Raw genomic sequence first — 20,300 nt, forward strand, 5'->3', positions numbered from 1 at the left:
ACAAGCTGACAAAGAACAAAGGACCTGGGCTAATATATGTCTGGATGACTGATAGGGGAAGTGGGAACAGGTGAGCAGGAGGTCTGCTGAGTGCAGGGCTAACGAGGGACAGGTGAAACTAATCAGGACGGGACAGATGGTGCCTTCAAGTGGGGTCGTGTTTACCGTGTTTACCAGATGAGTCCATATGAATGCCCCCCTGTTGTCGTATTCACAACCTCATAAGTGTAAAGTTTCTGAAAGCTCAGAGTTCACGAGTTGTGACGTGTTTGTTGATGTTGCCAGAAATGGCGGTGCCCATGGAAATTCATTTTTCGGTGTATAATAAGTGAATATATTGTAATTTTAGTCGTGTGTTGTTTTTCTTCATAATCTTATAAGTCTGAGGAAAATGTTGATATTCCCAACGGCCTCATCTTTTTCCTCTGTCGTTATGTCTTTGCATTTCCTGCATTATGTTACCCACTTGCTAAATTGTTAGCCTCTGTCGCATCTAGACGCCGTCAGTAACGTTAATGTTCTCACAACTTAACCACTTGAACGCCGAGCATATCGTGTACACGACTTCCCACGTTGTAAACACGAGCTCACGAGTGTCATTTGAAGGCCCCAAGAAACCCCAAACAGGCGGGAAATCACACAAAGGCAGGAAGTGAAGTGATCTGAAATGAGAAGAGAGTAACAAAATAAAACAGGAAACACTAAACTAGTATAATATGAATGGAAAAACATGGAGCAGGGCAGATTATGACAACAAACTACTTATTCCTATTTTCTTTGTTTTCAGCATTTCCCCTCAGTTTTTTTAAAAACTGAAAATGTGCAACAAAAAAAAGATGGAAACACACTTTTGATTATTACCAACAGGTTGGAAACCTGGGGGTCGGGCCCCCAGGGGGGTCGCCAGATGGAAATAAAATAACATATCAAAAATATAATAACATATTTCAAACTGGGGAATGGTTTTTTTACATTACATCGCCTGTACCAGTGATATAATTTGCCTCAGAATAGATTTTATTGAGTGTTTGTGTGAGTCAAAGTGTGCATGGACCACCAACCTGATTATTCTGGGGGGGTCGCGACTCAAAAAGGTTGAGATCCACTGGTATAGATATAAACCGCTTATTTCTTGCCCAGTTGGACTTCATTGTAGTGATGTCACCATGTCAGTTACTTTGGATAGCACGATGTTATTATAACAGATAGAAATGATGGCCACAATGATGAAAATCAGACACAATTATCCTTTAATGCTGGTCTGAATTTCCACCCTCTCTATTTATCTTAATCAAATGTTCATGCTGTTATTGATTCGTTCTCTCTGTATCTATTGTTAAGTGGTGTTTCTCTAGCTGGTTCAGGATCTGCTGCTGCAGCTGATTTTCTGTTTGCTGTCCGACTATTTGTGTTGAGAGTTGTGGCTGTGCGTCTTCTGCTCCACAGACGGACATGGAGGACGGGAGGAACCCCAGCATCAAGAAAAGCCTTTTCCCCCTCTTTAGCTCTAAGAATAGCTTAAAGCACAACTCAGCTGTCAAAGTCCTTCCTGTAGTCGCCTCGCCTATGGTACAACACCAGCCTCCCGCGCCCTACCCTGCCTCTCCAGTAATCTAACCTCAACACTACGGCTGCATGTCAACTCACACTGCACTCACCTGAATGAGCTGAACATTTGAAATCCTCTCAATGACTGATTTATTGAGAAATATTCCAAATTGAAAGGATTTCAAATGAGTCTAATAATGCACGGTGTCTGTGCATCCATCATGTCTTTGCGATCATGTGTGTCACATTCAGGTCACCTCGTATTCACATTGCATTGTGAGACATGTTTGTGAGGCCAACACTTCTGCACGTCGGGATTCGTCCATTTCACATAAAACATGATTGTATCATATGAGGCTCATGAACATATTCAACACATTTGTAAGCACGTATGTATCCAAACTCATACTGCACACATGTATGGACTCTGTGCTGTGCTGTAGGAAGGAATAGTTCGACATTTTGGGAAATGTGTTTTTTCATTTTCTCTCATGTCTGTCCATTAAATATGACGCTACAGACAGCAGCCAGTTAGCTTAGCTTAGCACAAAGACTGGAAACAGGGGGAAACAGCTATCCTCTGTCCAAAGGTCACAAAATCCACTTAGCAGCACCTCTAAAGCTCCACTTCTCATCTAACTAATTGATAATTAAATATTTGTTTAAGTCAATTATCAAGTAAAAAAAGCCAAATATTGTGACTAATATAATAATAGGGGTGGGGGGAAAATCAATACAGAATAATATCGCGATATTTTGCGTGGCAATATTATATCAATACACGGATGTATGTAGTATCGATCTTTTACTATATAAACTATTAACCTCTCAACAATCAGACGGCCCGGCAGCTGTTCTGTCTTTCAGAGGTTGTAGCGGGCTCAGTTTTAAAGCTAGAGTGAAGATACTGGCATCATATGAAACTAGAAACACCTAAGGAATCCTTGACCTTTGACCTTAAGATACGTGAATGAAAACTCTGAGATGAACAGAGTGAAAACTATCTTATTATATAAAACATATAAAATTGCATTATATTGCAATAAATCTTATTGCAATACTCAGCATATCGCAAAATGTTTAAAATCGCAATAAGATCGTATAGTGACTTAAGTATTGTGATAATATTGTATTGTGGGTTCACTGGTGATTCCCACCTCTATATAATAATATATGGTAATTTGCTGTTTTTCATTGTTTTATATTATTGTAAAAAAAAAATAGTTGAATTGCTGATCAGACAAAACAAGAGATTTAAAGACATTTTTCACTTTTTTTCTAATGTTTTTATGAATTTAACAATTAATCTATTAATCAAAAAACAATAATGAACTGATTAATTGATAATGAAATTAATTGTTGCAGCCCAACTGTATATAACAGTGTAAACATACACAAAACTGTTTGAGAACTTGTGCATTTCTTTCTGTATAACGTCATCACTAATCACCATCAACATCACCAGCTCCTTGTGTTTCGTCTGGTGCTGCCAGAGGTGCATGAAGAACCTCGCCGGTATCTGAGTGAGATGTGTTGTGTGATGAAGATGAGTGTGGGGACCTCGCCGTAGAGGTCACCACAGTCAGCATTTTGGATAACTCATAGTAATATCCCTGTGTTTTTGTTTCTGAAACGTCAGGTTCCTGGTAACGGACAAGAACACCTGTCCCTGCAGAGGAGCTCCAAGTCGTCCTCTCACCACGGCAGCCGGCGGAAAAACCGTGAGCGATCCCGAGACAGAGACCGGGAGCGGGAACAGAGCCGGGACCGAGACCGGGACCGAGAGAGGGAGAGAGAACGGGAGAGAGAAAGAGAGAGAGAAAGGGAGAGAGAGAGGGAAAGAGGGAGGGAGAGAGAGAGAGTCAATGACTGGCCACAAGAAAAACCAGTGGACTCACACTCTCAGGTAAGTAGCCGACATACTGGAGACTGGAGCATTATCATAATACCACGTTGTCTTCTAACCAAAACAGCCCCTTAGTAACACATAATTCTGCATATAATATATGAAATATGAAAAACAGATTTTTCAGAAATACAGGTGTTACCACCGGGAAGTGTGGCTAAGAAGCTGTTGAGCCTGATCTCATTTAGTTATTTCAATGAAAATATTTATAATATAAAGTTCCATGCCAGCCTCCGTGAATATCGTCCTTTTTCCAGGTATCTTGTCGCAAATATATTACTTGTAGAGAGACAGTGGTGTGCTTTACATACATTTATTGCATGGTAACAGATTTTAAGATTTTTAACCTACCAGGTTTTCATCAGTCTGATTCAATAGAGTAAAATGAAATAGAATAAAATAAATAATAATACAGGGTTAAAGGGTAACTTCGGTATTTTCAACCTGGACCTTATTTTCCCAGGTTTTTGTGTCTAACTGACTAATAGGGACAAAAAATAAAATTGGTCCAGTATAGAGGGAAAACGCTGCAAGGGCAAGTGAGCAGCGTCAAATTACGTCCACTAAAAGTGCTTGTTTTTACCACTGACGGACTCAGATTGTTATTATAAGTGTCTGACAACATTATGGAAAGGACCCAACAGAGAAAGGAAACCTTTTTTTTTTTTCCTTTTGCTTGATCCAGTCTGTTTGTTATTGTGTCCAAGTCCCGCTCAAGGAGAAGTCTCGTTGGGAAATCTGAATATCAGTATACTCTGGCTCCAATAAATACGGGCGGCTATCGAATTCAAAGACCCTATCCACATTGTTTAAATCATCTAATCAGCCATGACATTGAAAATGTTTTAGATAACACTCAGCTACGCTTTCTGTGCTCCAACACAACAGACTCTGCCCGGCTGGCACTCGCATTTCCACCTTGGATGTATTCCTCTATTCCAGATACGCCAGATTTCAGAATGAGACTTCTCCTTGAGCGAAACTCTTTCCATAATGTTGTCAGACACTTATAATAACAATCTGAACCTGTCATGGCAAAAACAAGCACTTTTAGTGGACGTAAATGACGACGCCAGCTTGCCCCAATAGCACCATATTGTAGCCTGTGAGCAGCTGTCTGTGAGCAGCTGCCGGTTACAGCGCTCTCTATCAATACTGGACCAATTCCAGAAATTGTTGTCGCTATTAGTCAGTTAGACACAAAAACACAACAAAATAGGGGCTGAAAAATACCAAAGTTACCCATTAAGTCCCGTCCTTGGCCTTGTAGAAACACCAAGTCTTCATTTTATCCACAATTCCTGCAACAATTATTCCTACATTTACTTTTAAGATTCATGTCTTTCAGTAGGAGAGAACACAGACAGGGTTGAGTTTTGAGAAACGGACTAACACACTGTTGAGTTTGGTGTTTTTCGTGGGATTTGTGGACAATAATAAAAATATCGAAGCCTTCTCCTTTAAGATCATTCATCAACTGCATCTCTTTCTCTCCTAACAGAGTCAACCACTCAAGTCACTCCGCAGGCTCCTTCACCTCTCCCCTTCCTCCTCAAATCAAGGCCAGCCTCCTCCTCCTCCTCCAGACCTGCGCTTCCAAGCCCCCCTCCCCAACCCCCCTCAGCCCCCCTCCAAAGTGGGCTACTCCGAGGTTCGCGGGCACGCCGATAGCAGGGGCCACCCTGGGGTGAGCAGCTCCGCCCAGGCCAAGAGCCGCAAGCCCAGCTACCCCCTCCCTGGACAGATCGAGTCCAGCTGGCATGTGTCTGCTTTACAGCGGGCGGAGGGCGCTCAGTTCACTCCCGAACAGCTGGGCATCAAACCGGGGCAGAACGGACCCACCTTCACCAGAGCCTCCCGCACCAGGATGCCAAACCTCAACGACCTGAAGGAGACAGCGCTGTAAACCCCTCCTCCCCGCCTCCAAACCACGCCACCTCCAATATGTCTCCATCCTGGAAGCATCTGCCAGACATCATGGTACTGTAGTAAAAGTTTACATGAAAGCCTGTTTCGCTGAATCGAGTCCTCATTCAGAAACGTTTGTCGATGCTCGTGTCTCTGACTAGACGTGGAAAGGCCAAACACCAGTAACAGCTGGTGTTTAGGGAATCAGAGACAGGAAATGGCCCAGTCCCTCTCGGGATGCCAGTACTGTATCAGTTGTATGTTATTCTCTCTCTACTGAACATCAGAATAAGCTGATCTTTCCTGTCAAGGAGACACTGCCCACGTGGCCTCTTTGCTGCCATCTTCTGCTCGCAGGACACTACAGCAAAGCAACATGTCACACCGGTGGCCAATAAACTCAAATGTTTTTTCAAGCTCTGATATTTGATAAGAAGAAAAAAGAAAAAAAAGATTTATATCAACATTATTTATTAAATATTTATTTGTTTTAAATTCAAGGATATAAGCTATAAATGACACAGTATGTAGGCTATATGGGAATATTATAAGGTAATATAGAATTAAATGTGTAATTGCAAGAGCTTTAGTTTCGACACAAAGAAATGCATAGATATTTATGTGTTGATAATACAGTATGTCAAAAAGAATATTTAATAATGGTGAATGTCCTTTTTTGTTCAATTTGATATGTTATTAACAGATTTTATCATGTTATATCATGTTATTTTTTACCTTTTTTTCTCTGTTTGTTTCATCAAAATGTAAAGAAATATTGATGAATACTTGTTGCCCAAAGTGGGAAAAAAAAATCTCGGACATTACTTATAAATCTGCGCATCACCCTCATGACATCAGTTTGAAGGTTTTGTGACAAGTCGGGCTATTTTGTCAACAGGGTTTGGTAGCAGAACAGCTACAGTGAGACTGTTTCGGCTCTGTGCTTTACATACAGTCAGTTCACTTTATGTCCCGCTCTTATTTTGAAAATCAGCCCCATTTTCAGTCTCTCAGTTCATTTATCAGTTTTCCAGCTCCGTGCTGCCATGTTGCTTTTGTCTTCAGCCTTAACAGCAAGTAACGGACATGGACTGTGCTGGTGAAAAGTTAGCCTCTTGAAATGAGGTTTGACTAACTCAAATACAACATCTAAGTGTGCAAGATTGTCAGAGAGCATTCTGCAAAAAGGCATACCTCACCTACAACCTTTAAGATCTGAAAGGTTAAGTCTGGTGCAATTTTATATTTTCTTCATGTCGACAAATCTCATGAACAAGTTTTGTCTGTGTATTCAAAACCAGATATAGCACATAACCTTTATTTAACTAGGAAGTCACATTGAGATTAAAACCTCTTTTACAAGTGAGACCTTGTCAAAACAGGGTCAAATAGCAGCATCAAACACATAACAAGACAACATTGAATCAAGGCAGCAACAATATGGTGCATGTGTTTGTTATTTAATTGAAGCAACAGTGACCACTTCCTTTACTCTAAGTTTAAATCATTTAAAGAGATAAGCTTAGTCTGGAGATCGTTCCAGGATCAAGGACCATAGTGGAACGGGCTTGTTTTGCTAGCTCCTGTACTGATAGAAGGCACTTTAAACTGAAGCCTTTTATGTGACCTAAGATTAGAACTGTTTTGCAGAAATACAAACCTCCGACTTAAAGGGACTATTTGTAACTTTCAGAAATGCTTGTTAACAGCGACACCTGTGGCCGTTAAATCAACGAAAGTCAGCGTCGGGCTCGCGCTTGCTCGCTCTAAATAGACATGAACGAGCATCGCTCAAAACAGTGAGGCGACACACGTCAGCTAAAACCACAATATCACTCTATATTTCAGCTGCTTGGCAGTAATGTTAGCTGACCAGACGAAGGTCTCTCCATGAATCACTGCTGATCCTAGTGTTGGCTTTTCCTGCTTCAGCGCAGGCTTAGGCAGCGGGGCTCCGCAGCGAGTAACGTTGTCGTCTCCGCCCGCAGCCGGAGTGAGCAGGAAGACACCGGCACCCGGTCGGTAACGAGACGACAACGTTTCTCTCTGCGGAGCCCCGTCACTTCACAAGACACGGAAAACCTCTGTTGGTCTGGAGGAGCTGCAGCATTTGTTTCTGCACAAACGTCCAGTGTACATTCACTAGATATGCTCAGAGCTAAACTAACTCTTCTGCAGTGTGTAGTGAGCGTGCGTTCACATCTAGAGGTGGAGCGAGTACGCGAGAACGCGCACGGTGTGAGTGAAGGCATGCAGGCAGAGGAGACGAGACTTCAGCCACACGCGAGCGCGCATAGGCGAGCACGTATGTGTCCCGACCCGGTACATTTATACGCTTAAAAAGTTACAAACAGTCCCTTTAAGTAAGTAGGAAATTTGCCAGAAATTATCTTATTGACCAAAATGTACCAGTGTTGTAGCCTACGCAGAGTGAGGGATGGCCTTGCGTAGGTTACAACGTTGGTACATTTTAGTCTATAAGATCATCTCTGGCAAATTGCCAGTATATATTCCAGTTATTGTTGTCCAAAAACTATTAAAAACACATCAGTGAGCCACTCTGTTGCACCAGGTGACATGTTACCTTCATTACCATGAACATGGGCACTGTAGATTATTTTGAATCAATCCCACATTCACGGTTCTGTTGCTGTAAATGCAGAACCAAATGTGTATTAATCCACAGCTGAAAATAGTCCCCAACGAATGCACTATTTACTCCTGTTTGAGTATTTTGCCAAAAAAAACAACTTATATTACTTGTAGCTGTGTACGCTGTATTCGTCCTGTTTGTCTCACAACTGTTGTGACGATAGATAAAATAATCACAGCAGTGATAACTTTCCAGTGTTGTAAAATCCTAACTCAGAGTTGTATTAACAGCTGTTTAGTGTTTTGGCATCTAATAAGCCTTTAAACACATTAATCCAACTGGACTTCCTGGATCGTATTTCTTGTCTCACTGTACCTGAAACAAACACTCCTGCAGCCCCCCCTTATGTTGTTTTAACGCAGGTCTGTTTTGGGCCCGCAGACACGTTGGTTGCTTTTTCTCATGAGATATGTTGACAATAAGAAAGATATGAAATAACACCAGACTTATCCTTTAATGTGTGTTTACATTTTTCTATGTGCATTTTAAAAGCTTGTGTTAATCAACGTTTTTGTAAATGCCTTTTGTAGATCTGAATTTGGTTTTCCGACTGTACTCGCATTACAACTTTTGATTTTAGTATATATAGTCATGATCAGGGATGATTTTACTTAATTCATAAAAGCATTTACTTGTTGTCTACTGACCTGTGGATGATAAAAAAAAAAAAACACTGAGTGGCCTAGGCAAAAAAAAATACAGCATAGTTGTCCCTCCAGTCTTACCTTTATCCTTCGTTCCTTCCTTTTCCTCTGTGGTTTTAAAGCTTAAAGTGAAGAAGAAAAGCTTTTATATCACAAAAGGAGGGAACTAAGGAAAGCAGATGACGGATGCATTTGTGCAAAATTCAAGACATCTGTGAACTAAAGAGAGAATTCCTGTTTTATTTCTCATCTGTCAAAAGGATGACAATACACAAGCAAAAAAAAGAAAAACACAAATTGACCACACGGCTGATTGAAAGCAATAACATTCAGAAAGAGACTCGGACTGATGCAGATTGTATACTGGTCAAATCAGTGGCTAGTTGAGTTGGAGCCAAATATAGCACAGAGAAGGATTTCCATTAGGAGACTGTGATTAAAGCAGGAGAAGTGTCCACATATAACATCAAGACATCGCTCTGCAATACATTTTTTTATTTCCAATTTGTCCTTGAACATGACCCAGGGCTGGTAAAACCGCCCCATGTTGTGTGTTATTGACAGTCCTGATTGCTAATGATTGTAAATGACTGCTGAAGTGGGTTCGTCTGTATCATTAACGGGACAGAGTGATGACTAAGCTTGCCTTGCCAGTGACCCGAAGCCTTATATTAGCTTACTGACTCAACACTTCAGATGGAGATGGAGGCTTCAACCCCCAGCAAGTCACATTCACTGACAACTTGAGATGAGATGAGAAGACTTTTTGTTCACAAAATATGAATGTGTTTCCTAAAACATCAGTTCTTTTTTTTTGTCATTAAGCTGTTTTTCCCACTTCTTACAGGGTGTAAATAGAAATAATAGAGTGTATCTATACTGACCATTCTACTTTAAAAATGATAGGGTCTCATAATAAAAGCCAACTGTACAATTTTGAATGGCTCACATGTTTGTTTTGTAGGACAGAGGGATGCGACACGAGATGTGATACAAGTATTGATTTAATCAAGGAAAAAGATACAATAAAGAACACGTCTTCAGAGTAAATACAACTCTGCAGTGTATTCCCAAAGCACCATGGGAAACTGAATTGGTATGTTAAAATCAGGAGTAAACCACAATACAAAACCACATCTGAACATTGGTGAAATTTCCATCCTTCAATTTTTATACAGCACTCACGAGTGATATCTGTAAAAATGTTCCTGAGGTAACAATTGAGAGCAAATAAAAAAGAAAACAGGAAGTGAAATACAGGCATGTTTAAAGAATAGTCTGGCATTACCAACAAATCCCTTTAAAAGACCAAATTCAACAATGTGTTCATTCTTTTTGTAGCAGAACGGTGTATGTTATTGACTCAAAATAAACTACAGTGTTCTTTATAAGCATGTCACATATATGCAACAGTGTGGCTGATGTGTTTTTAATAGTTTTGGGGAATAATAAAAAATAAATATATTAAAAATAATAGATATGGCTTTGGTCACACAAACAATACTTGGTAGAATCAATTCATTGTTGGTTTTGGTCTTTTGATGGGATTTGTTGACAGTAAGAAACATGTAGAACATCACCAGCCTTATCCTTTAAGGAAAATAAGGAGGACTGAGAGGTCTGTGTTTACCGTTAAATATCAGGAGAAGCAGACAGAATTTCACAGGAGGACACAAATGTTTTTGGAGGAGCTCGTCTCAGACCGTTGGATACGACCTCCATAGCAACGCTTCCTCTCCCTTTCTGTGTCTAATTATTGCTTTGAATTTATGCCAATTTCATTGCAAATGGAACAGAACTCACCAAATTAAAAAGCCCCCAGTGTGAGACTGGTTAGACAGATATGATAAAGAGTGGAGTGAATCAAAGCTCATCGAGCATGTCGAACAAACATTTCAATGAAATGAAAACGGTGTTTTTAACAACAGAATGTTTTTGTCTTCAACTTGTAATGTTATAAATGTATTCTAGAGGAGGTCAAATCTGTGGATATAATAACAGACCACACACACTCTGACGACGGGGCGATGTAGGTATAGATGAAGTTTTGGGAGAAAGTCTCGACGGGGGAGGAAAAGGTTCACATGCATTTGTTCATGCAGAGCAGCAGCTCCAGACGCAGAGCGATGCGTGTGTGCCATCCGAGGGGGAGGATGCGGATGTAGCGCGCCACGATGGGCGGCCGCAGGAGGTTCTGCACCGACGAGGAGCGGTCAGAGTTTCCGTAAAACACCTGAGAGAGAGAGAGGTGAAAGGTCAAGATGGATTCATTTAGACTGACATTGGTCATCCTTATGTGCTCGTCGCCTCAGTCATTGGTATGTGTTTATCTACAAAAGCATTCTGGTTTAGTTCCTTCTTACTTGTCTTCTCTTTTAAAAAGAAAAACTGGAAGTCATAATCTTCGTTCTATGGACATTTTGCAATTTGTTGTTCCCAAAGTACGGACTGAATTGGGAAAGAAAGCTTTTGGGTTTTCGGCACCTTCTGCTTGGAATAATGTACAATCTGATCTTCAACTTCAAAACTTAGTTACCTTGAATGAGTTTAAGGCTCTGGTGAAATCGCTGCAGTCCAGGTTGTCTGTGTGCAAGTGTTTTGTATGAGCAAGTTTTATAATGTTGTTAATTTATGTGCTGTCTGTTACTTTCACTATAACTGTCTTGCTACTATCTTGGCCAGGTCTCCCTTGTAAAAGAGATCTTTGATCTCAATGGGACTAACCTGGTTAAATTAAGGACAATAAATAAAATTAATACTGACTGAATATACAGATTTTTACATTACGTTACTACTAATAATATCAACAATGATTATTATGTAGAGCTGCAGCAAACCATTATTTTCATTATTGATTTATCAATTAGTTGTTGAATCTATAACACATCAGAAAATAAAGAAAAGTCACAATTTCAATGTCAAGGTAACATCTTCAAATTGTTTGTTTTTTGAGAACAAGAGGCCAAAACCAAAAATGTATTTGATTTACGATGATATGAAGTAAAAGAAAAGTTTATTCTCACTTTTTAAAAGCTGCAACCAGCAAATATTTGGCTTTCTTGTTTGATAAATTATTTCAACAATTATTCAATTTAAATTAAATTATCAATGAACACATTAATCTGTACAAGAGTGTACTGTAGGTGAAACATAAAAAATAAAATACATTGTCCGGTAACAGATATTCAAAATCTAAATTTAAAAAATCTACTATAATAGCAATATATGAATGTGTTCACTGTTCAAGCCCTCATTAACAAGATAACATATCTTCATCACATTTCAGATCAGATTTTATCATATTTTTGTAACAAAAGATACAAAAAATAAATAACCTGTAAAAGTTTAAAAGGTTTAAAAGGTGAACTGGCAGTTAAATGGCAGAATTGTCCTTTCAAGTTTTGTCAAACTCACCCTGTTGTTTCCAGTCTGGTCTTTGTAATAGATCCAGTTGAGTGTTTCGTCGATGCGGTACTGAACGCTGTACTTGGTGATCCACTCCTCAGCGTCACAGCGGCCCTGAGTGAGGATCCCAGACACCACCATCACCTCCCTGAGGTCGATCTGCACCCACTGACTGCTGTCCTGGAACTTAGACAGCCAGGCACACCTGGAGGACAAGACTGTACTCAAAAAACATTGTAGTATATATTGACAAATTTAAAAATACATGGACTTAAAGTTGTTTTTGTTTAGTTTTCCTCACCCAGCTCTCCCCATGAAGCTTGATATCGGAAGGTTTAAGTATTTCGTAAAGAATGAAATTGAAAGAAATTGGACTTAAACATTATAGAGCATATTTATTTATTTAGTATATCCATTAATTTCATTTATGTTTTGAGGAGGCTTTAATTCTTACCATCATTATCACTTTTTTCCATCTTTGTGGACAGAAATATACAGGCTTTAAGTTTATCTTCATGCATTTCTTCCCTTAAAGAGTAACTTAACATAAGGCTAAAAAAAAACAGTGTTTTCTCTGCCCTCTCTAGTTGAAAGTTTCACGCCTGTTTCACCTCTGACCACACAACACGTTCTCATCCCAACTGGTCACATACTGCCGCTCTGTCATGCCCCTTGGCGTCACTTCAGGTTTTATGCAACAAATGACAAAGCGTCAATATTTGACCCCCTGGGTGTGAGAACGGTCTGGAGAGGTGTGGTTGGGTGTGGCCAGAAGTCTGCTAGGTTTCACCTGTAACCACACCCAGTAGTGATGTCATGGGGTCTTGAAGTACTTGTGGTCAGCAAACACATGGTGTTCAGGGGTTGCTATGATATTCTTTAATATTGAAGGGGAAAAAACAATGAAAGAACAGAAAGCTCTCAACACTGAGCACAACAGCTCCTCGGCAGTCGGCAGTGTCATTTAACATATCTATTCTTGCATTGCCCATCTTATTTATATCCCAATGTTTTTGAGCAGGAGCATATTGGCATGTCAACCAAACATCTTACATAATGAGAGATGGGTTACATCTCTCTCTTTGACTGCATTCTTTCTACTGTTCCTCACAGATGGCAAGCGCCCAAACATTTGTTTATTAGGGTGAGAACAGTCAACCATCTCTGGTAAAAACATTTTGTGAGTTAAAACTCAAACAAATACAGCTTTTTGGCAATCTCAGCATTCATTAAAAATACATGCAGCTATGTAGTTATGCAATTTGTTTAGAATCTGGGAATAGTGCATTTTGATTTGTGAACAGAAAAGTGTACATGTTGGCGTGTACCTACCCGAAGCCCTGGCTGTTGAGCCGGGCCTTGCTGGGGAGCCATGAGGAGAACCAGCCGGTGTACTGGTCCTCGTTGGAGCAGGTGATCTGCTCTGGATTCACCGATCCGGCCTCGAAGCCCAGAGGCTTGTGGTACGGACACTCTGCAGGACGTTCAACGTTATAAAACAGAGGTCTTAATTCAAATCCCTTTTGTTATTTCAGTTAATAACGTTTTTAAAGACCTCCTGGCTACGTAGATTTCAAGGTCACCACCCAGACTGAGGAAAACACAAACAGTAACAGCTAAGCAGTAAACACAGAGATGTGACCAGCAAATGATCATCACTATAAGCCTTAATTCTCCGTCTCTCCATCCTTTCCTCTCTCTCCATCCTCACACGCTTCCAAAGCCCTCGCCGTTAGCAGACCCAGTGTGACCCATATCTCATCCTAAAAGCCTGCAGTTTAATTCTCCACAGTGAGAGATCAGTCATGTCCATTAGGGCGGCAGGCGGACAGATGGCCGTGTTCTACTCTCCACAGCTTTAGCTCCGTGTTGCGCCCATGTTTTGATCTGACAATCTGCCCTCTCACTTCCACTAAAAACACACGAGAGCAAGTACTCTGTTGACTTAGTAAATACACATTATGAATGGGAGAGATGAGAGAGATGATTTTTTTTTTTCCCTAAAGTTTCAGAAGTAACATCAGTTGTGGAAACCTGCTGTGCTTTTGTTTACTACTGGTTTAATCCTATCTGGCTCAGGGTCACATCCTGTCTAATCCCAGTATTACAATGCATACAGCAGCAGCAGCGCCTGTGTGAGTCAGGAGATAAGTGTTTACATAACAGTAATGCGGGTGACTCTATAGTCCTCCCTTATGTATTTCAAGAGTAGAATAAAACCTATTCAGATGGCTGAATTAACAGGGGAAACTGAGGAATAAAGTCTGAGGTCGTGCAGGAAAGTCTGTCTCACTCATCATTTCTCATCACCAGGTCCATGTCGTGGTAATTGCCGGTTTCTGTGATTGTGCGATCGGCACAGTCTATTACAAGCCCCGTAATCTGAGCGTCGTGTTCTGAGATAATGAATATCTGCTGAACTTCTCTCTCCTCTCCGTCACCCGTTGCCATGTGATTTGTGGCTCAGTTGACACACTGATTCACTGAGGAAAACCCTTTCACTGTACTTCAGCTCTGCCTTTCTCTTCTCTTCCCTTCAAGCCTGACATGATTCATATCTCAGGCCCAGTGAGGATGCCATCAGTGCTTTTGGTTTGTTTTGTTGCTTTGCAGGAGATCTCCAAAACAATTTATGCAGATTTCGCAGAGATTTAGTGGAAAGTTAAACCCCAGGCCATTTGAAGAATGGATGATGTGATATGATCGAAAAGCTACTAATGGATTATTTTGTCATCTGCTGTTTCCAAGCTCAAGAGTGAATCGAAAATAATTTGCCAAATATTGTGTGTATTTTGATGCAGATTAAGATCCAGCAGGCCACATTTTTTATTACTGAAACCGTAAATTTAGAGGACGGCACAGCCTCGGTGGAGGTGTTTCTGTTTCTTTTCAAGGCTCCATCTGCATTATCTTCTCTGAGGATGTCCAGTGGAGCATGTCTACCCTGTGGCGACAAATCATGAGCCTAATGCACTCATGCATGTACACACGTACATATAGAGATCCCCCTTCTCTCTATCTCTACCACACACACATTAAAACGCTCAATCCATCTGCATTGTAGAGCTTAAATGATTCGTCGATTAATCGATTAGTCAATAGACAGAAATTTAACCTGTTGTTCTGATAGTCAATTATTTGTTCAAATCATTTTTCAAGAAACATTTTCCGCCTCTCAAATATGAATAGTTGCAGGTTTACTATGTTTTATATTATAGTAAATGGACTACTTTTCTTTATCATCATCAGTTGCAGACCTACTGCATTGTACACTAGACTCAAAGCAGGTTAAACAGTCGGACAGACAGCATCTGATCCTCGTCCACTCTCTCCGTCAGCTCACAGCTTTGTGTGTTCATTATCTGAATCTAACACTGCCATCACAATTAAGTCCTCATTACAAGTACTATGATTAGTTTAATGATTCAATTTGATCAACAAAAGTCACTTAACTAGATCAAAGAGTGGCCTCATTAGAAATGAGAAAATCCATGCTCAGCGTGTGCTGAAGTGCACATGTGATGTGAAATTCATCATGAATGGACAAAAGGTGGAGATTTAAGTGCACTAAATGAAAACCATACATTTATCATACTGGCACAAAAGCTGTGTGTTTTTTCTTCAGACAGAAGGTCGTATTTGATGGATGTTACCTGGCATGCAGTCCACTCCTCGCACCATGGAGGGGCCGGTCACGATGGAGGAAGACTCAGTCGGGGATTCACCTCCTTCACAGTCACATTTGCAAGACCTGCTGGTCCACGCCTCAGACACTCCCACCTCATAGAAACACACACAGACAACATTTAATAGATGCAATCCAAAGCAGTGTCATCAGAAATACCAAAAATATAAATACCATTACTTTAATGAAAAAAAGAATAATGTCACGGATGACTGAAATAATGATGCAAGAAAGAGACTGAAACTTCTAATATTTCATCTCAGCAGATTTCCATTTTTTTTTTTTTTAATGAAAATCATTTGACATTGACCAATGTCAACTGGAGAGAGACTGCAAAACTCCAAGATGAAATGTCTCTGGTGTGGCTGATCTAAAAGTGTTTTGTTTTTAAACTCTGAGCTGCATTTTATGCAAACTGCTGATTTTATTGCTCTAGGAGTTCAATCATCTCTGACATTTTTCTGAGGTTTCTTCGTACCTCTTGAGCGTGAATGCTGATGAACACTGTTCAGGCAGATGGACAGAAAGAGGGAAAAAAGACTGTTAGGACACATTAGTCACCCACATTAGCAAACAAAATCTGTGCATTAATCTGTCAATTTAAATAAGAAAAGCTGTAAACACAACACACACACACAGAGAATCAAGTATAGTGTCACCAAAGAAAAACCTGCGTGAAAGAGTCTCAGTTAGGAATTAGTTCATCCTTTGAGGTTCCCAGGTTTTTCTTCAGCATATTGTCCAGTGTGAGGTGATTTAACTCCTTCAGAGATTCCTGATGTTACACTTCTATTTATGGGTTCACAAGTCAACAGCAGCACCAGGTGAAAAGAGAGTAAAGTGTCAAATCGTACCGTTAACTCCCAGAAGAAGAAGCAGGGCCAGCAGGAAACGCTGCACGTAGAGAGCCATCTTCCAACCTGCTCCAAACCAGAGGACACCGACTGTAGACCGAGCAACCGAGCCAGCAGTGATAGAGAGGCTGGATTACAATAATCCACAGGACACTAATGGCCTCACCTAATGCCATCTTTATCTGACAAAGCCCCTCCTACAGCTGTTCACCCACCGCCACCAACGACCACCACACATTCACACACAGAGGTCAAGTCAAAAATCCTGCAGAAAAACAACAAAAACCAGAGTGATGAATCAGATATGTGGCAGATTTGGGTTGCATGCGTATGTATGTGTATGTGTGTGTGTGTGTGTGTGTGTGTGTGTGTGTGTGTGTGTCCTGGAGGGTGGCGGTGGCTTATGCTGGGCCTTGTGATCCATATGATTGACCAGAAGGTTGACTTTTGTGTGAATGTTTGGCTCTCCTCCTCGTATGTTTGCTGCAATTGCCATTTGCATTATCATGTTAATTTTAATATATAAGAAAGAAAATACAAGAGGGTAAAATAACATAATTACATTTATGTTATTTAATGTATACCATTTGAATTCATTTTTAAAATAATGATAAAATGAAGGACAGAAAATGTTCAGAGTAGAGCCCAACTGGTAAAGCGGCTAATATTAGCTTTCATAAATATATTGGTGTATGCTGGCCGATATGTACAGTAACAAGACATTTCTGCCCAAGATACAGAATGTTTGAGGTAATTCAGAAACACCGGTGAGTTTATTTTTAAACTGTAAACGTCTTAAATCTAAACTATTCCGAAATGCTTGTTTGTGTTATTTGTTTAAGTAAAAAAAAAAATTATGATACATTGTTAACAGATTTTTTTTTAACTCTTAAATATCAATATCAGTATCAGGCTCAGTAATCCAGTATTTTTTATTTTTTTTTTTGTAATTCAAATTTCTATTGCTTTTATCTTTGGTATATTACAGCACAGTGTATCATATTGTGAGACATTTCTTATTGCTTACAATACCTGTAATATCAGTGATATCAGAAGCCACAACGAAAAGTACAAATAAAAAAGGATTTATAAAAATAATACAAACAAAAATTATAAGGGTCATATTGATAACAACATGACTAGGAAAAATATGTGATAATATTGAATACTATCAGGAAACAACATATTATGTAGGCTTATAAATCAGTGTGATACAAGTCCAAAAATGATGCCAAATTGGTGACTAACTCTTGTTTCTGTTATTCATCCTGTTAAAGCACACATTCATATGAAGCCGTTTTTATCATGGTGTTTAGTAATTCAGTTTTGTTGAAAGAAAGAACTGAATTATTGGATCGTCACATGAAAATTAAACACCATTAAATCAAATAAAACGTGTACCCTGGAATAAAATCTACTTACATTTCAACATCCCATCTGAACTCGAGTTACAAGTTATCAGAGCTGAAAGTTTCTAAATATACTGTGAAATGGGAGAAAAGCCCCAAAATCTTCAAAAACATATCCACAAATTTGCTTCTCTATGAGTTTATTTCTCTAGTAATAAGAACTGTGATAATGAGCAAAACAGCTCCTCAGAGTCATCAGTTTCATTTAACGTATCTATTCTTGCATTGCCTGTCATATTTATATCTCAATGTTTTTGAGCAGGAGCATATTGGCATGTCAACATCTTACATAATGAGAAATGCATCTCTCTCTTTGACTGCATTTTTCCTAATGCTGTTCCTCACAGATGGCAAGCGCCCAGACATTTGTTTATTAGGGTTAGAACAGTCCACCATCTCTGGTAAAAACATGTTGCGAGTTAAAACTTAAACAAATACAGTTTTTGGCAATCTCAGCATTCACTGCTAGAGAGAAAACAAATACATGCAGCTGTATAATTATGGAATTTATTTCTCTGGTGATAAGAATCGTGATAGTAGGCAAAACTGTTTTAGGTTTAAAAGGTTATAAATGATGATGACTTTTGTGTCTACAGTAGAAACTCAGGCCAAAGACGTGTGAACTCACACTGAGGGTTTCAAGGCCTGCTGGCTGAAAGTAATTAAGCCTAATTAACCAAAGCTGTCTTCAATTTGTGTTCATTAAAACCTCCTTTTCATTCCTCACTCACTCTTTCCTGTCCTGCTCTGATTCCTGACGGCCTTTTGAAAAAGCTGCTGTTAAATCTCATCAGTTGATTTTCTTTTTGCGAGTGTGTTTTTGACAAAACTGAAGAGGCAAAATGAAGGCTCCTGTTCGAACAACGCGTAGGATTCCTCCTCAGACAAAGAAGAGGAATCGAGCTCACTCCACTCTCATCTACAGAGCTCATAAAGAGGTTAGAACTACAGCTAAAGTAGTAACTTACACAGACATGTGGTGTTTGAAAGTTTTAGTTACAGTGCTTTGGATTGAGACATGAAACAAGGCTTTAAGTGCAACTCACCTGTGACTTTTCATCTCTTCAGGTCAGTCCAGCCGGGATGAGACCAGACTTCCTGGCCGGTCGGCACAGTCTTCCCAAACCAGTCCTGCTCAGACTGGTGAGCTCTGAGGCTGCCCGGCTGTCGAGAACCAATAGACTAAAAGTGATCACTCTGCAGGAGATCAGTGCTGCTGCCACACTGGTTCAACAGAGGATTCGTACGAGAGCTGCTGCATGAAGAGTTGGAAAATGTCATTGTTTTATTAACTTTATCATTAAAGAGTTTTACATTTTTAATCATGAATCTGTTGCCTTTATGCGAGATGCAAGTTTTGAAGGCTGATGACAAGTTAGTAAGTAAAATAACATTAAGTACTCACCCCATATAGCAGTAAGTTACAGTTGATTATTTATGTTCAACAATTAAAGTTGTACAATTGAGATGTCATGATTTTAACAGGGTGTAGGGACAATCTGGAATAATTTCTCTGGATGCATTTTTTATTTTTTGGTTAACATGCTTCAGTGGGACACACCAAATCTGGCTATTTTAAGTCTTTTAGACAAATACAAAATTTAAGTAGAAAGTGAGCTCTCACTTCCAGGTCAGATCCAGTATTGTGCGTTCAAACAACCCGTACCACCACACAATTTAGTATGCAAGAAAAAAAGATTTAGTAGGCTATGTCCGAATACATAGTATGCATTTTGCAGTATGTAAACCAATATGACTTTCTGGCTATTCTGACCCACAATCCTGTCAAAGTGTCAAAAGGTCAAGGCACAATATTATGAAGTATGTCCTAATTGTGTGCATATTGCATGCAACAGTACATACTTTGTAAGGGCAGCTGCAGTATGTGCTAAAATAAAAGTATGTGATTTGGAACATAGCCCTAATGTATGCTCTCCATTCAAAACGTACAACTGCAATAAAAAAAATCGGATAGACCAGATTTTAATATGAGCAAAGATGGACCTACTGCTTGCTTTAAATTTAGATTCAAAATGTCAGTTACTCATATCCTTGCTTGCTGACAAGTAGTTCTGTTAACCAATCTGTAACTCTCAAATCTAAACTTCTCATTTGATTTGTTTTCCAATAGTGTTATAAATGTATATAGTCATTACTCTACTTTAATATGTTTTTCCACACATGGGTGGATGTTTGACTTTAAAAATCGGATTTGGGTGTGTGCTACTATATTGCTTCCACACAGCTCTCAACATGGTGACGGCTGAAACAGGAGATTACAACACACA

The 20,300-nt window shown here is 39.7% G+C and overlaps 2 protein-coding genes and 1 long non-coding RNA gene across 9 annotated transcripts in view; 2 read left to right on the top strand and 1 right to left on the bottom strand.

Annotated features, from left to right (window-relative positions):
* The window catches only part of cdkl5 (cyclin dependent kinase like 5), a 44,683-nt gene extending 38,469 nt beyond the window's left edge, over positions 1–6,214 (top strand). For 3 of the 5 annotated variants that reach the window (XM_074619565.1, XM_074619540.1, XM_074619548.1), the window contains 3 exons: positions 1,447–1,608; positions 3,188–3,454; positions 4,956–6,214. In XM_074619565.1, the coding sequence (XP_074475666.1) occupies positions 1,447–1,608; positions 3,188–3,454; positions 4,956–5,360 (834 nt within the window). In that variant the 3' untranslated portion in view covers positions 5,361–6,214. The remainder of the gene's footprint in view (positions 1–1,446; positions 1,609–3,187; positions 3,455–4,955) is intronic. The other 2 variants (XM_074619556.1, XM_074619573.1) reach the window with 2 other exon arrangements.
* Positions 5,756–19,196, bottom strand: rs1a (retinoschisin 1a). 3 transcript variants are annotated; one of them, XM_074619620.1, is made up of 8 exons: positions 19,059–19,196; positions 16,770–16,868; positions 16,604–16,669; positions 16,228–16,253; positions 15,718–15,844; positions 13,397–13,538; positions 12,074–12,269; positions 5,756–10,892 (listed from the first exon to the last, which is right to left on the bottom strand). In XM_074619620.1, the coding sequence occupies exons 2-8, from the start codon at positions 16,777–16,779 to the stop codon at positions 10,740–10,742; spliced, it is 720 nt and encodes a 239-aa protein (XP_074475721.1). In that variant the 5' UTR covers positions 16,780–16,868; positions 19,059–19,196; the 3' UTR covers positions 5,756–10,739. The 3 variants fall into 3 exon arrangements, with proteins under 3 accessions (XP_074475721.1, XP_074475730.1, XP_074475738.1); XM_074619629.1 differs by lacking the exon at positions 16,770–16,868 and having other exon boundaries at positions 16,604–16,693; positions 19,059–19,191; XM_074619637.1 differs by lacking the exon at positions 16,770–16,868 and having other exon boundaries at positions 19,059–19,189.
* Positions 18,269–19,334, top strand: LOC141758348 (uncharacterized). The gene is made up of 2 exons (XR_012591862.1): positions 18,269–18,950; positions 19,081–19,334. It is a non-coding gene; the product is annotated as an uncharacterized LOC141758348 (long non-coding RNA).
* The last annotated feature ends 966 nt before the right edge of the window (positions 19,335–20,300 follow it).

Source organism: Sebastes fasciatus, chromosome 2, assembly GCF_043250625.1.
Source record: "Sebastes fasciatus isolate fSebFas1 chromosome 2, fSebFas1.pri, whole genome shotgun sequence".
NCBI lineage: Eukaryota > Metazoa > Chordata > Actinopteri > Perciformes > Sebastidae > Sebastes > Sebastes fasciatus.